Source organism: Chionomys nivalis, chromosome 1 (assembly GCF_950005125.1).
Source record: "Chionomys nivalis chromosome 1, mChiNiv1.1, whole genome shotgun sequence".
Taxonomy (NCBI): domain Eukaryota; kingdom Metazoa; phylum Chordata; class Mammalia; order Rodentia; family Cricetidae; genus Chionomys; species Chionomys nivalis.
In genome coordinates, this window is record NC_080086.1 from 67,105,863 (window position 1) to 67,123,250 (window position 17,388).

Consider the following 17,388-nt stretch of genomic DNA (forward strand, 5'->3'; position numbering starts at 1 on the left):
ATGACACTAAACAAGTTTGTTATTTATTTTTTTGGTTTGTTTTTTTGGTTTTTGCAGACAGGATATCTTTGTATGGCCTTGGCTTTCCTCTTGGTACTGCTCTGTAGACCAGTCTGTCCTTGGACTCACAGAGATCTATCTGCCTCTGCCTCTCAAGTGCTGGAATTAAAGGTGTGTGTCCCACTGCCTGACTTCATTTTATGGATTCTGTGGTGTCTTAGAAAAGGACATCTTTTGGAGTTATAGACTTTTTAATTTTCATTTTTTAAAATTTTGAGACAAGGTATCTATATGTAGTCCTGCTGCCTTGGAGTGTGTTGTGTAGATCAGGCTAGCCTTGATCTCAGGAGAGCTCCTTTCTCTGCTTCCTAAGTGCTAGGATTGAAGGCGCCTACCACCATACTTGGTCCTCCAGGCTTTCTGTCTTGAAGTATCTTTTTTGTATTGGGTCAACAAAAATCTTTGGAACATGTGAAAACTGGACACATTCATGAGGACATTCAATTATGCTGTCCCTCTGGTCTTTAATGTGCTAGCTTGAGATACTCAAGTATTTCTGTTTAGAAGTTCTTGAAAATTTTGACTTCAGGCATTTAAGAAAATCTCAAGCATCATTGTTCCCTGGGAGGAATACTGCAGCGCTTAGAATCCAAATTAGTTCGTCTTTCTGAAGGGCTCTAACTCTGCCTCCTTCTATGAAGTGCATAAACTTGTACACATCTTCCCCACATCTGTTTATGCCCCTGTTATGGTACCTGTACTGAAAAATGTTGACTCTAGGGACTTTTTAAAATGCTTTATAAGACTTCATTTGTTTGGATCTTTGGACCATCTTGTCTTTAATATTCCTTGAGTCCCACCCTTGTTTGTGTGATGCTGTCAGGCCAACCTGGGTCTCACTTGTGGTGTGTCCTTGTATCTCATTCAGGTTTAGAAGTTGGTTTGAGAACATGAGTGAGCAAAGATAGCATGAAGAGTTTTGCTTTTATGTATAGGTTGTTGACTATGTAAGAGAGTTTCGTGGGGTCCATTTTGGGTTTTTTTGGTATTTTAAAGTAGGCATTTATGATGAGAGTGGGGATATAATGGCTGACACTCTTCTAATGTGCAGTGCCGAGAGCATCACAGGTACATAGTAGTCCACTTAGTCTGTCCTCGGACTGGGTTAGTGTGGATTATTTTCATCCACACTTTACAATGAATACTTCTAGGATTGTGACTCAATGTACAAGGATATCAGTAGGGAAGTAACAGCCTTTGACCTGTTACCCTCTCAAGAGGTCTAGTTTTCTGGCTAGCAGTGGTGGTGAACACCTTTAATACCAGCACTCTCCCTCTATTTTCCTAAACACTTTTCTGAGCCTAGTAACTCTCTTGTGGGAAAGTCCTGTACCTTGCAAAGAGAAATATAACAGTCTCAGGAAATATCTTTCAGTCATAGCTAATGAGAACAGAGTAGTAGGATAGGAGTGCTAGAGATGCCAGAAAACACACTAAAACACAGAGTGGCTGCCTAGGTCAACTAAATAATACATAACCCAAAATATAAGTTCTGAAAAACTCAAAAATTTTAAGTAAAGAATCCTGCTCCTAAAGATTGATTTTAGTATAGCTTGTGGGAGAAAGGCAGAGTAAGAAGTCGGGAAAGGGACAGGTGAATACAAGAGATTTAATAAAGGGAGAAAAATTATTATAGCCTTAACTTTAATAAAAAAGTACTGTTATCACATCTTCAAACATAAAGAGCTATTAGAGCAGGTAATACCAAAGAAAATACATATAACTTTGTAGCCTGTTGGCTATAGCCAAGTGAAGAGAAAATAATGTAGAATGAAAACAATGAGAAGTATTTAATAGACCCAGAGACCCGAGGAATTGTATGAAAATGAGCAGAATCAAAGCAAAAATGTTAAGATTTATTTCCCACTTTTTAAATCTGCATGTGTGCTGTTGGGTAATGAACTCAGGGCCTTGGGCATGCTAGAAAAGTGTTCTTTCACTAAGGAAGGTCTTCAGCCCCTTAATTATCATTATTTTTTAAGTTTATCTTTGTTTGTTTATGTATATATGTTCATTCCATGAATACAAGTGGCTGCCTGAGAACTGAAAACCCAACAAACAAAAACATGATAATTAATGTATGCAGTAATTCCTGCACATGACAGGTGGAGACAGGAGGATCAGAAGTTAAAAGCCAGCCTCAGCTATGTAGGGAAGCGTTTGAGGTCAAACTACATGAGCTCTTGCCCTGGATGGATGGATGGATGGATGGATGGATGGATGGATGGATGGATGGACAGACAGATAGATAGATCCCATCTCCAGATAAGTAAATAAATAGATAATAAATGAAATCATGCTTATGTTTATTTTTGTATTCTGTTCTGAGATGGCATGACTAGACTAATCTTTTATAAACCAAATAGTGCTGTATATTTTTACCTAACTATTCTATGAATTCCATGGAAATTATGCATGTTTATGCCTTTTTGTGTGTGTGTGTGTGTGTGTGTTTTATTTGTTTGTTTGTTTCTTTATCTCTGACTGTCCTGGAACTTGCTTTGTAGACCAGGCTGGCCTTGAACTCACAGAGATCCGCCTGCCTCTGCCTCCCTGAGTGCTGGCATTAAAGTTGTGCACCACCACCGCCAGGCACATGTTTGTGCTTTAATGCCACTAGTTAGTAATATGTGATATTCTGTACGGCAGCATTCTAAACCATAAAACCATCAGTGGTGTCTTCACCAAACAAAATGTGATATGTATATGAATTCAGATGACTTGAGAATATGAGTGTCACCTTGTTACTAGACTGGCCCAGATCTCACTTTTAGCTTCCTCTGGCATCAAGCTTGTGATCCTTTTGCCTCAGTCTTCCTTCTGAGATTTCAGGCCTATGCCACCACATCTAGAAAGAATATGATCGTAAGTAATTGGTAAAACTCCCCAGTGTGTTGGTTTGGGGAGATAGGTTATAGAGTACTTGTTCTATTAAAGATGTACTTTATTTTGTGTATGGATGTTTTCCCTTCACATGTATATAGTGCTCTTGGAAACCAGAAGAGGGTATTGCATCCTTAGAGACTGGAGTCAGACAGTTGTGAGATGTCATGGGTGCTAGGAATTGAACTCAGATCCTCTGAAAGAGCAGCCAGTGCTCTTAACTGCTGCAACATCTCTCCAGCTCAGTTTGTTCTTAAAGAAGACCCGAGTTCTATTTCCAGCATCCACATGGTGACTCATAACTGTAACTCTAGTTCCAGGGGATCCAGTAACTTCTGAACTCTGTATGCATATATATATATGCAGGATAAACACTCAAATATGTAAAATGAAATTAAAGTTAAAAAGATTAAAATAAAATTATTGAACCTCTTAAGTGTTCATTTAATGAAGTTTTTTTTAGCCAAGTTAAGTGTCAAATTAATAGAATCTTTTGTTTTGTTTCTTAACGTTTCTTTTCTAATTTCATAGGTAGACCATTCTAATTTGGACATTAGCCAGCCTTTTCCATCTCTGTTATCTTCATTTGTTCCTCAAGAACCAACCAGTGAGTCAAAATATCATTCTCCCAATCTCAGAATGTTGAGGGTATCTCTTGACACTCAACCAACAGCTTGTACACGGTCAACAGGTATGTATCTAGAAATTGTTGACACTACATGTCCTCCTTATCTAGTTTATGAATATTATCTTGCCATGCCTTTCTAGCAGTTTAGATGGATTAAGGGATGCCCAGTATTACTGTGATAACACCTTGGTCATCTTACAACTCTCAGGTCTACTTCATAACTAAGGGAAGTTGGGGCAGGAACTCAAGGCAGGAACTGAAGCAGAAGCAACAGAGGAAATGCTGCTTACAGGCTTGTTCCATTTGTTTTCTTACATATCCCAGAACCACCTGCACAGTGGTTAGCATCATCCATAATGGGCTAGGCGTTCCCTTTCCACATCAGTCATTAATCAAGAAAATGCCCCACAGTTGGCGTACAAGCAGAACTTATGGAGGCATTTTCTCAGTTGAGATTTTTCTCCTTTCAGATCACTGTAACTTGGGATAAGTTGGCAAAAAAAATTAACCTACACACCAGATAATTGGTAAACAGTATTTTTATATATACCTGTAAGAGTATGAGGAAGAGATTTGAATAAGTAGACCAAATTGTGAGTCCATCTAATTGGTTGAGACCTGGATTGAACAAAAAGGCACATTGGGATACCATTTTCCTGTCTTGGATATCAGAAAACCAGGTTATTTACCTTTAGGCAGTTTCTCAGCCCTTACACTTGGACTGAGTAACACTATTGACATCATTGACTTTGAGGCTTTTGTGCATTGGATAAGTAATACCATCAGTTTCCTTAGGCTATTATCATAGAATCATTGTTTCCAATGTCAATTTATTTCTGAGAATTATCTTCCAATCTTGTTTTTTATTTAGTCATTTTCATCTAGTTTTCCTTTCAATGTAAATTTGTTCCCTTTTCTTTTTTTCTTTTTTCCGTATTCTTTTTTTTGAGACTGCGTCTCACTATGTAGCTCTGCCTGTCTGGAACTCACTGTGGTGACCAGCCTGGCCTTGAACTCACAGAGGTCTGCCTGCTTCTACCTTAGACTCTGGGATTAAAGGTGTATGCCACCATACCTGGAAAATTCTAAGTTTTCCACTCTGTTTTCTTTCTCCCTATATTCAGTTTGGCTTTCCCTTCTAGCTCTATTCTATTCTGCTGTAGAATATATTTATTCATCAACCAATAAAAGCAACATATACACACAGTGTACAGAAGGACATCCCATAGCATCTTCTCTTTTCTGTCTAATTAAAAAGGAAGGTTTTAACTCTAATATTGTAAAATTATATATATATATATATATATATATATATATATATATATAGCAAAACAGGTATCAGTCAAGAATTACAGTTATAATTATTTATTCTTTATATTTGGCAAAATTAAAGAAAATACGCTATCATCTATTCTTTGTGAGTTTTAAGTTTTATATCTAATTTATTATCATAACTAAGGAAAACTATAACTATCTAGTCTTGCACTCTGTCAAAGACCCCAGAAGGATATAATATTACCTGTTATTGCGTAAACGAACGGCGAACAGAATTAGCCAGGCAAGCTCAATATCAGCTTTAATAAGGGGAGAACTTATAAAACCAAGGTTCCAACGAAGAACAGGAAACAAAAGGGACAAACAAGTGCACATGGATGGTTTTATAAGCTTTTGGGGGCCCCGGGGCAAACACACCCCCCAAACAAGGTGATTGGTTGAGATTCCCCTTCATCTCCCCTTTTTGTCTAAATAAGGCAGAACCAAACCGAATACAACTATATACAATTGGAATAAATAAGAAATATAAAATTACAAATAACAAATAATACTAAGCAAGAAACATATAACATAAGCTTTGCTAAGCATTCTATTTCAAGGAGTCTAAATAATGTAGAGAGTAACTACGATTATCTAATCTTCAACTCCATCCAAGATCTGAGAAGGGAAGTAATATTACTTAAGCAACCAGGAAGAACAAACGAGAAAATTTCCAAAATGTGCAACAAATGGTAGAGACAACTGACTCCCTGGGCAATCACCCAAAGTCTCGTTTGCAATGTTGAGTCAACCAACTTTGGCTAAGGCCTAACATAACTGACATACCATTATTAAAGGCAAGAAACTTTTTTAGAACTATCCTACCCTGTCTTGGCAAGATAAGACAATCCTGTTTTATCCACTTATGGATATTTTGTATCTTTGTCAGTAGTCGAGGTATGGGCTTTTCTTTTGCCCGAAGGCCAGTTGTGCCAAGGAGAAGACAAGCTCCCAGTGGAGAGTCTTTGGTGCTCAACGTTCTCTCGGGAGTAGATCGGTATTGCCAGGAGTGATTGTGTCTCGTTGGCATGGAATTCTAGATTAGATTAAAGGCCATTTTCTACAGTTCTTCGAAGAAGTTGAAGATTATACTATCTATACTAAATAAAATCTCTATGGCTGGGCGGTGGTGGCGCACGCCTTTAATCCCAGCACTCGGGAGGCAGAGGCAGGCAGATCTCTGTGAGTTCGAGACCAGCCTGGTCTACAAGAGCTAGTTCCAGGACAGGCTCCAAAACCACAGAGAAACCCTGTCTCGAAACCCCCCCCCAAAAATATATATAATCTCTATGTATCTAAAAATCCTGATTATCCTAAATATAAATATGACAAACATATATAACTATTGATTTATAATTATCGATATCTAGCTAACGTGAGGACTAAGAGAATAAACTGTGCAAATTATGAGTACAATGATCTCCAAATGTAAACAATGTCATTACATAAATAATATCAGAGGTAGAAATGTACATTGCAATATGGTAAATATATCAATACAATATAAACAGAGGTATAAGCATACTCTATACAATAAATAGAGGTAGAAGCACTCACATTCAATATTCAATATATCAATATACATAAACCCCTGAATCCAGGGGTAGAGAAGAGTAACCCGGAAGCCGTGTATGCCTCCACGTGACAGAGTCGCCCCAAGGGGTTGCAGCTTTTGGCAACCGCATGCTCTGGTTTGCGCCACTTAAGAGCTGTGCTTGCAAGTCAGATTTAAAAACGACTCAGAAAAGAGCAAACCACGCGGGCAGAGACTACGCGGGTCTGTGGCGTTTAAATCCACGTGGGGAGGCAAACGATAGGGTGTGTGGGGACTTGAAGTCAATCTGAGGTGTCTAAAGGGAAAATATAAAGAACTGCAGCAAGAAAAGTCACTGCGTGATAATTTATATTAAACTGCTGGCTCCATGCACAAGACACAGGCCGTGACTGAGGGAGGGAGGGCTCGCGCCAAGCCGAACTGGCTAGCCTTGCCAAATGGCTAGCCTTGGCACATTGAAAGCAAATTCCGTAAGGAGTTTTCTTTATGCCCATCTTCCTCTTAAAGTAATTAATGCTGTCAGGAACAGACATGTGTCACTGTTGAGAGAAGTCTAAGTTCTTAAAACATTTTTTAATGCCATATTCTGTAGGTCTTTGATGTGTTTGAAGATTACCCCTCCATCTGAACTATATCTCTGCATATCTAGAAAATCTAACTAACGTGACTATAAATTTGACTATTATAGATGACTATTTGTATTTAACTATATATTACATTTTTAAATGAGCTGTGTAAACATAATACCTTAACAAGAGTAGAAATATACATATATTGTAACAAAAATTGACCTTAAATTTGTATCAGTAAACCACAATCCATACCAATATAAAGTATTGTTAGACTAACAGTTGTTTTTTGGATTAGGGTAGATTCAATAATCTACCTTTTTAAATCATTTTTATATCATATCCCTCTTTTTATCGTTAGAAAGATATTGACTATGATCATTAACCATTTGTAACTAACAGCCTTTAAATGAAAACAAACATCAGTAAACAATATTTTGGGAATTTGGACATAGTTCTCTTTTCTTTTCTTTTTTTTTAAAGATATATTTATTTATTATGTATTCAGCGTTTTGTTTGCATGGACATGTACATACCAGGGAAGGGCACCAAATCTCACTATAGATGGTTGTGAGCCACCATGTGGGTGCTGGGAATTGAACTCAGGACCTCTGAGCCATCTCTCCAGCCCCTTGGACATAGTTTTCTATACTATTTAGTGACTATGGGCACTGGTAATCTTATTGGGATACTGAGAAAATTTAGAATTATAGTTAAATCTTGGCTGTAGTAGTCTGTGAGGCTGTGTAGTCTCAGCCAGTTACCTTGAAGCTGTTCTGGATGTTTGGTCACCTGGGTCATTGCTCCCATGGAGACCAGGGCTCTTACTTGATCAAAGCATATTAATCTGGGAGGAATCCATAGCTTCTGATCTTTTAAACAGAATCTCTATTCCAAAGCAACATATCCTTAGACCCAAATTTTGAAGTTTTCAAAATACCTTTATGTTGGTTTAGCTTAGCAGCCCTTACAATCAAACGTCTCGCTGCAGTTAGCTCATTAACAGTCAAAAAATTCAAAGAAAACACAATAGTATACATAATCTAGACTGCCTGTGCATTTTTCATTTTAACATGGTTTATTATAATTTTTTATTACTTTATTTCCTTCTTAAGAACCTCAGTTTATTATCTTTATTCTTTTAATCTATAACTCTGTCTACCCTTTATCTTTTCTCTCCCAAGCCTATGTATATTTATCACATTGTGACCCTTTTAGAGGGCTTTTTGTCTGAATCTGCCTTTATTGTGTATCTGTAATTATTTTCTGATCACTGCTTTAAATTGGTAAGTGGGCATGGCTAAGACCAAAGTGGCTGCTTTGGCTCTTGGTTCTACCCTGCTCAACTTTTCAACATGGCAGAGGTACCCAGGCGAGTCACACTTAACCTTCCCAACTCTGGGAAGCAGTACTAAGTAGTATACAGCTGTGCTCTTAGACCTTTGGCTGAGTTCTCAAGCCTGCAGGCAGTGACTGGGAGAAGCTTCTTTGTACTGCAGCCAGTGAGAGACTGCGGGAGTCTGTCATGCTGCGTAGCTCATGGTGGTTGGCAGCTGGCTCCATTTCGTGGGCAGCTGTCCAGAGATGCATCTCTGTACAATGCATCTCTGTATTGTAATGGCATGAGTGACTAGGAAGCCCAGTGCAGCTCTGTTTCTGTGCATTTAGAACCCCTTTACAGCTTTTTTAGGTCTCTTGTGGATCTGTGCTAGACAGTGGGTGTCATTTGTATCTGGAGGTTTCTTGTCCTGCCTGGTCCTGCACCACTTTTAAAATAACCATTCTGAGGCTTAATATGTTTGGCCTATTAGCAGACTTACTGTTAACTAGTTCTTACAACTTAAATTAACCCATTTCTATCAGTTTATATTTTACCACGATGTTCGAGGCTTGTCACCTCATACCTTCCTTCTCAGGCACCTGCTGGTGTCTCCCTCGACTCCACCTTCTTTCTCCCTGTATTCAGTTTTACTTTCCCTTCTAGCAATATTCTACCCTGCCATAGGCCAAAGCAGCTTTATTCATTAAGCAATTAAAACAACACACATTCACAGTGTACAGAAGGACATCCCACATCATACTCCCTCAGCAGATAATACTGTTTTCTTCTTCAAAATGATCTCCCATGCTCTTCTGTATAAGATTATTTGCATCCACACTTCTCTTGAGCTCAGTTGCTATTGCCTTTAAGTCATGAAAAGTGTTCCTCTGTGAACATGGGAATTCATTATGATTCGAATGATTGTGTCTCCTGAAATGTTCACACTGAACTTCTTACTTGTGTAGTGATAGTATTAGGAAGTGGAGCCTTTGGTAGGGAATAAGATCACAAGGACTCTTAGTGCCAATTAAAGTAAGGACCTTGGAATGATCCCTTGTCACCCTTTTTGAATATGAACACAGTACAATGGTGTCCTCTATTTGTAAGATGCCCTTGCCAACCTTAAATCTACAAGCACCATCTTCTAAGATTTTCTTCTTCCTTTCTTTGTGAAAATGGACAGTCATTCTAAGTCCTTAAGTGTTGGACCAGAAAGGTCTCCTTAAATGCTCACATAGATGATACCACTAAAGTAGAACTTTGAAAGAAACTATCATTTGCTGGGCAGAGTGGTCAGATTGCTTCATAAATTCAGTTGTCTCTGTCTCTTTGGTGCCTGCTGGACTTTAGGGGACAGGTTTTGAGAGTTGGTCTCTCTTTCCATTATGGGTTCTGGGAATTGAACTCAGGTTACCAGGCTTGTATGGTAAACCCTCTCTACCTGCTGAATCATCTCACTAAGTCCTACTTCTTAAGTATATGATCATATTGTGTGCAAACAGGAGTACTTTGACTTCTTTTTCTTGTCTATTTGTATCTCTTTTATTTTTGTCTTATTGTTATAGGCAAGACTTCATAAGACTTCAAATAATATATTTAATCAGATTGAAAAGGGTAGATACCCTTAGACTTACAGTTTTTTCCCATTTAGGAAAATTATATTGAGATGTTTCTTTTGTTTCTAGTTTCTTCATGGCTTTCGTTATTAAGGGATGTTGGACTTTGATAGAGGTATTTTCTGTATCTGTTGAGATGGTTGTATGATTTCTGAGTCTATTTATGCTTATTGACTTTCATAATGCCAAATCATTCTTCCATTCCCTGGAATGACTCTTAATTTGGTCATTCATGGTAAATGATCATTATAATGTGTTATTGAATTTAGTTTTACAAGTATTTTACTGGGATTTTAAGTGTCTGGGTTTTTCTGGTTTACTGGTGTATAATTTTCTCTTTTGTGGATCCTCATCCATCATTGTTATCAGGGTAATACTGGCTTCATAAAATGAATTTGGTAGTGTTTTTTCTTTTTCTGTTATATGGAATACTTTGTAGATCTGTTTAAGTTATTTATATCTTGGTTTAATTTTTATAGTTCGCATGTATGGTGGTTTGAATGAAAATAGCCTGCCATTGATTCATTTATTTGAATACTTGGTCCCCAACTGATGGAACTGTTTGGGAAGGATTAGGAGGTGTGGCTTTGTTGGAGGAGGTGTGTTACTGTGAGTAGGCTTTGAGGTTTCAAAAGTCCACAGTATTCTCAGTTAGCTCTCTCTCTGCCTGGTGGTTGTATGTCAAGATGTAAGGTCTACTGCTCTGGGACCATACACCTCCTTGTCTGCCTGCCATCTACCATGTTAGTAGCCATGATGGTCATGGGCTCACCCTTTGAAATTGTAAGCCTCAAATTAAATGCTTTCTTTTATAGGTTGCCTTTGTCACTGTATTTCCATGACAATAAAAAAGTAACTAAGACAATATGTACTTAGAAATTTTTCTGATTTCTTTTAGATTTTCCAGTTTATTGCCATATGAGTTTTCATATTGGTATGCCTTAATGATCTTCTTAATTTTATTGTTATCTGTTGTAATATTGCCCCTTTTTATCTTTAATTTTATTAATTTGGCTATTCTTTCTTTCAGCTGGTTTGGCTAAGGATTTGCTAACCTTATTTTGTTAGAGAGCCACTTCTTTGTTTCATTGACTCCCCGTTCTTTGTGTTCCCATTTCAGTAGTTTCTATTCTGATCCTTATTTTTGTTTACTGATTTCACATTTGGCTTGTTCTTATTTTTCTATTTCAAAGCTCTGACTTTAGATATTGGTATGTATAGCTATAAGTTCCTTCTCAGAACTGCTTCATTGTTTTCCATAGGTTTTTGGTTTTGCTTTAATTCCAGTACTTAAAAAAATTCTCTCCTGATTTCTTTGACCCATTCATCATCAGTGGTGTGTTGTTCATATTTTCTGTAGTTTCTCTTGTTAGTTTCTTGCTTTATTCTGCTGTGATCAGATGGAATATAAGAATTATTTTAATTTTCATGTAATTGTTAAGACTTGCTTTGCTAAAGTATGGTCTGTTTTTGGAAACAGTCCCAGGCTACTAAGAAGCTGGGTGGGTTGTTCTGTGAAGTCTCTTAAAGTTCATTTCACTGTTGTTTGGTTAGCTCTTTTTTTTTTATTCCAATACCATGTCTATTGGTGCGAGTGATGTGAACCCACTATTACCATGTTGAGTTATTGTGTCAGAATTATGATAATGAGGGATATCATTTTGGTTTTGTTGTTTATCAGATTTGGTCCTTTCATTTGAAAAAGTTACTCATCTAACAGATCTTATTTTTACTTTGTGACCTTATGAATGTGTTTTTCTCTCTTTAGTGTATAGGAGTCCTTCAAGAATCTTCTCCAGTGCTGGCTTAGTCGTGGCCATGATCTCCTTTCCTTTATGTTTACCATAGAACGTTTCTCTTTATTCATGAAGGGCAACATCTAGGCTGGTAAAATTTCTTGTGACAGATGTGCTATTACTCTGGTAGTTTTGCCCTTATGTGACTGGCACGTCTTTGTAACTTTCAATATTTTTTCTTTGATCTATATACTTAATGATTTAACTACAGTATGTCATGTCAACGTTCCTTTTCTGTCTTGTCTGTTTGGTGTTCTAAATGCCTTTTGTTTCTATCTGTATGACTACCTCTTTCTCTAGGAGAGATTTTCTTTCTTTTTTTTTTCATTGAATACATTTTTTTCTGCCTTTAGATTGTACTTTTTCTGTGCCCATGATTTGTTAATTTAGTCTTTCAGTCGTCTCATATGTACTGTTCATACTTTTTTCTTATTTTTATTATTGTCTGAATGTGCTCCTTCATTTACCTGGTCTTCAAGTCCCAATCCATTCCTTTGGTGTGAATTTCCAGTGTATTTGATTGACTTAGCTTTTTATTTCCAAAATTTCAATTTGATTTTTTAGTATTTCTATTTCTTTGTTGAATTCTTGTTTTATATCTTGTATTGGCTTTCTTATTTCGGTTGGATAGTTACTTGTGTTGTATTTGAATTCATTCAGGAGTTTGTTCATGTTTTCTTTGATTTTGTTGGACATTTTTAAAACTTGTTTTTGGAATTCCATTGTCTTTGGTTTTTGCTTTATTTTCATTGAAATTTATTACTATAATGGAATTTTTTGAGTAATCGCAGTCCCTTGTTTTTTTTCCATGTTTCTTATATTTCTGTATTGGAACTTGGCATATACAGAATTAGATGGGTTTCTTTAACCACTTGTTTTCTTTCAGTTTAAGTATTTTTGTTATTCATCCAGGACTAAGTTACTGTGATAAGGATGAAGTGTAGTTTTTCTCAATAGTATTCAGTAGCCATTGCTCTTTGTAGCTTAACCTTTAGCACACATGTTCTGGGCACTGGGCACCGTCTTCAGCTTTTGCAGGTGCAGACTATAAACTGTAGAAGTAACCACAATTGATGGGTAACACTATTATGAAGATAGAGGAATAGCCAAGAAAAAACCATCAAACCTCCAACTCCAGTGAGTTTTGAGGAATAAAATAACAAGGCCAATATAGTGCATACTAAGCTATTAGTTACTGACATTAGGAATACAAAGAAAGCAAGCAGAGCAAGACGAGAATGGAGAAAAACAGAAAAGTAAGTAGAAAGGTGTGACAATAAGGAGAAGGAGGAGAAAGGTGGCTCTAGTGCAGGGTCGAATGGGAAGAGAAAAGGGGTAGAGTCAGGCGGCTCCCAGCACTCAGGAGGCTCTGGACACCGTGTGTGTGTGTGTGAGCCTTTCTCCCATACAGAAATAACTGATCTAAAAAATTGTCAAGTAAGGCAATTTTAAAAATGAATGAAAGAACGGGAGATATAAAAAATGAATTGAGTTGTATTTGAGCTGCTCTGTCTGATTTAGTCAATATGACTTAAGCCAGTCTCTGTAAGAGGCTTATGATAGGGAAGAGAGAGAAAAACGAAAGGGGAGTCTCACCAACATAACAGTCCAAATATAAGCAGGGGCTGATGCCAGTGGACATACCAATCTGGATGGGGAAAAACCCGTGAGGCCTCAACCCTAACAAGGAACTGTAGGCAGCTGAGGAAAGCTGGGGGCAGTAGAGGTCGCCTTCCCCAGGAGAGCACACCAACTGGTTGTCCAGTGCCAAATAGTCAGCTCTGAAAACACGCATACAGTCACATTATGTGGGCTGAGCAGGTTATATTTAGGAACACACACACACACTCATGCAGTAACAACTAGTGAAAAAGAGGCCATGAGTTTGAAGGAGGATGGGGATGAATGAGAAGGGAAAAATGTAATTATAATTTCAAAAATTAAAAAAGTGGAGGATTGAGTAAAAGTAGAAATAAATATTAATTAGATAAAAATAATAGCTGGTTGGTGGTGATATACACCTTTAATTCCAACACTCGGGAGGCAGAGGCAGGTGGATCTCTGAGTTCAAGGTCAGCCTGGTCTACAGAGCAAGTTCCAGGACAGGCTTCAAAACTACACAGAGAAACCTGATCAAGAGAATTGACTTCCATCTCCCAGTTACGTCACTTGTTTATGTAGAGGTGCAGAGTCTGTCTCAGTGCCATCAGTCACTTGATGTGGGTTAAAGTGTCTGTCTTCACTGCCCTCATTTCCCTGATCTCCTTTAATCTCTCTGATTCTGAGAAGAAAGAAACGTTCTTTCAGGGCCAGTCTGCTAAGATTTGATGTCCAAGAGCAGCATGTGAGCCTTCCCTACCACCTATAGGTTTTTAGCTTTGAAACTCCTGTTTATAGCCCATTTTTATTCTGAAGTCCATTATTTTTTCTATAATTTTATTTATTTTTGTTTATGTGTATGGTTGTTTTATATGCACCCTGTGCATACCTGGTGCTCCCAAAGGCTAAGAGGATGATAGATTCCTTGGAACTGGTTAGATTCCCGGAACTGGAGTTTTGAGCTGCCATTTTGCTGTTGGGAATTGAACCCAGATCCAGAACTCTGCAAGAACAAGTGCTCTTGCAACTACTGAGCCATCTCTCCAACCCTCAGAAACGCACCGATCTGTTTCGGTGTGTTAGTGTTAATACACCTAGCAACTGAGCTGGAATGATGAGTAAGCCCCCCTTAGTCACCTGTGGAATGGGGTCTGGGATGGCATCTCGTGTTGTTTGCTTTATTAACTCAGGCTGAAGACTGCTTCAGGTTCTCGTATGCTGTTCTGTCTCCTAAGAAGGCCTCTATGTAAATAAGCATTTGCTTTCTGGGAAGAGTTCCTGAGCAAAGCTTGACTGACTCTCTAGTCTTGATTACATCTCTATTAGGTGCACCTTTCACATTGGAAGGCAATTATGGTCCATTAATGGCTTTCCTCTGGCAATATCCTTTCTTTTCTGTAATCAAAACTTTAAATCAACCCAGTTCTGAAAATGATCTTTGTGAATTCAGGAGCTAAGTAGTAATACTTGGTGTGTTTATTTCTCTCTCCCAGGGTTAAGAGAGTAAAAAGCACCCTACAATTATGTCAGTTAGCCATCTGTCATCATGAATTCTTTACCTGTACAAACACTTCCAAATATAATTACTAGGTTTATGACCATGGATGCTTCTGACATTTTGAAGTATATGCCTTTAAGTTTGCATAGAGCTGGAGGGAAATTTCTTCTTTAACACTGCGAGTCTCTCGCCCTTTTAGCAGCTTACCTCTTACCCCCTCTTCAAGTTTCCTTTACTAATCTTTTCCCTTCTCCCCAGGTCTCATTAGCGCATATAAACCTCTCCATCTTTTGAGGTCTGGGTTATTCTTGGCCACTCATCTCATTTGCTTCCTTCATGGTGTTGCTAATACTTTTTGTAATAGTCAAAAGGAAGTTAAAACTTAGATAAATTGGAAAGTCTTTGGGGGATATAAGATTTTGCTTTGTTGATCTGTTTTGGCTTATTAACTTCATGAATATTTTTCACAAAAATATTCCTACCCCACATTTTCTCCTCAGGTTATATTATTGCATTTCATATTTTCTTTTGCTTTTTGTTTTCTTGAAGAGTTAACACTTAATACTTCTATGTCTTTGCAACTCATTGCTCACCCTCTTTCTCTCAACATTCAGTTATCAATTGATGCTCAACAATAGCTTTAGAGAAGGGGATTCAGTAGAAGGGATCTGTAAATCAGAAGTAGAATTGAAAAGTGTGAAGTACTCTAGCACTGGGTCACTGTGGAACTTGTAGAAGTGTAGAATTTCAGGTTTTACCTTGAGACCTGCTGAATCAAGAGTGCATGTTAGCAAGAGCTCTACATTTAGAAACTCGATCATATAGTTCTTTTTGGAGAGAAGAAGCTTTCTTGTATGTAAAGTATAGATAATACTTGTTATATTTAATAATCTTATTGCCAACATTTGACAAACCATGATTTTGCCGGTTTATCTGTTGTGAATTTTCCTGCTATCTTGTAAAGTATGTGAAGTAGGATTGTTTGTCTCTTGCTTTATAGTCTGTATTTGGAACAATGTCTGAGCACATAGTACATATATTTCTTAAGTAAATTACTGGATGATTGAGCAAGCTGTCAGACTTTTGACATTTGTGTTATGTATTTAAATGGCTATTCAGACATTTAAAATTACTGTTTTAAACTGACTGAAATAGAACAAGTCTGCCATTACGGAAAACTTTGTTTCTTGTGCTGCTCAGATGTCCACATTCCCTTTCTACCCACTTTGAATCCTTATTTATGCAGAATGGTTCTTATCAAAACTATTAATAACTACCTGTGCCATGTACTTCAGACTTCTTAGAGACTTGTACAGTTTCATTTTTTTTAAAAAAATGAATATTAGAGAAAATAATTTGAATCTATACATGCATAGTGCCTATCTGCTCTGAAGTTCAATGCCTCCACTGGACTTGAGGACCAGAGAAATCTCTTCTTAATTTATTTTTTTACTTTTTAGATTATTTTACTTTATTTGTATGAGTGTATTGTTTGCATGCATGTTTTACCATGTGTGTGCTTGGTGCCTACAGAGGTTAGAAGAGAGGGCATCAGATCTGCTGGAACTGTAGTTACAGATGGTTGTTAGGATGCTGTGTGGGTACTGGGAATAGACCTGGGTTATCCAGAGAAACATTGACGCTAACTAAGCTAGTGGTTTGTTGGACCATGGATAATAATTTTGTTTCTTATTTTCTGTAACTGAGGGTGTTATGTCTCCTGCCACCACTCATAGTATAATAGCAGGCTCTTAGATTGAAAGAAGGAAGAAATCAAATCCCAGACCTAACATTCAGTTGAAAATCCTTAAAAACTCCCAATTTTAAGACTCATACAACAATTTGTAAATGCATATTCTGTTATTTTTCGCTATTAATTCTGTTGCTAATTATTTTTACTTTAGTTTGCCTTATAGTTAATATCTTCTTTACATCTATTTCATTTGTTATTTCTATAGAATTCTAAATTTTTAAAGGCCTGAAGTAATAAAGCTTCCTTTCTTAATTTACATTTGTGTACAAAGAAAGGAATTTTTAAAGTTTCAAAATTTTTTAGTGTGTGTGTGTGTGTGTGTGTGCGCTCCAGCACGCGAGCAGAGCACAGAAAGACTTTGTTAGTTTTCTCCTGCCATCTTCACATGAGTTTCAGGGACTGAGTCCAGGTTGTCAGGCTTGCTCAGTAGTGCTTTGTCTGCTGACTCATCTCTCATTGGCAAAAGAAAAAAATGAATTGAAAAAATTTATATAACATTAACAAATCATTGTATTTTTTATTTTCCTTTTTTGTTTCTTTTTAAAGGAGACACTTCTAAAGGAGGCAAAGTCGCAGCTACTCAATCCAGGGTGAAACCAGATACCACTAGCGCTCTTGGAGAGTCAGACACCAGGACACGCCCTCCTTTCTCCCTTGAGGACTTGCCTCAGTTTGCGGTAAGCTCTCTGAGTGCTGTTGACCACCACGCTTATATTGTGAGCATGAAAGCATTGACAGACAAGCATCTCACTAAAGAGAGTCTGAACATTGCAAATATTCCTGAGTTAGCTGACCA

The 17,388-nt window shown here is 37.5% G+C and overlaps 1 protein-coding gene across 1 annotated transcript in view; it reads left to right on the plus strand.

Annotated features, from left to right (window-relative positions):
- Alms1 (ALMS1 centrosome and basal body associated protein) overlaps positions 1 to 17,388 on the plus strand; it is a 134,634-nt gene that overhangs the window by 36,792 nt on the left and 80,454 nt on the right. Inside the window, exons 7-8 of the mRNA XM_057770407.1 lie at positions 3,475 to 3,634; positions 17,139 to 17,269. Of these exons, the coding sequence (XP_057626390.1) occupies positions 3,475 to 3,634; positions 17,139 to 17,269 (291 nt within the window). The remainder of the gene's footprint in view (positions 1 to 3,474; positions 3,635 to 17,138; positions 17,270 to 17,388) is intronic.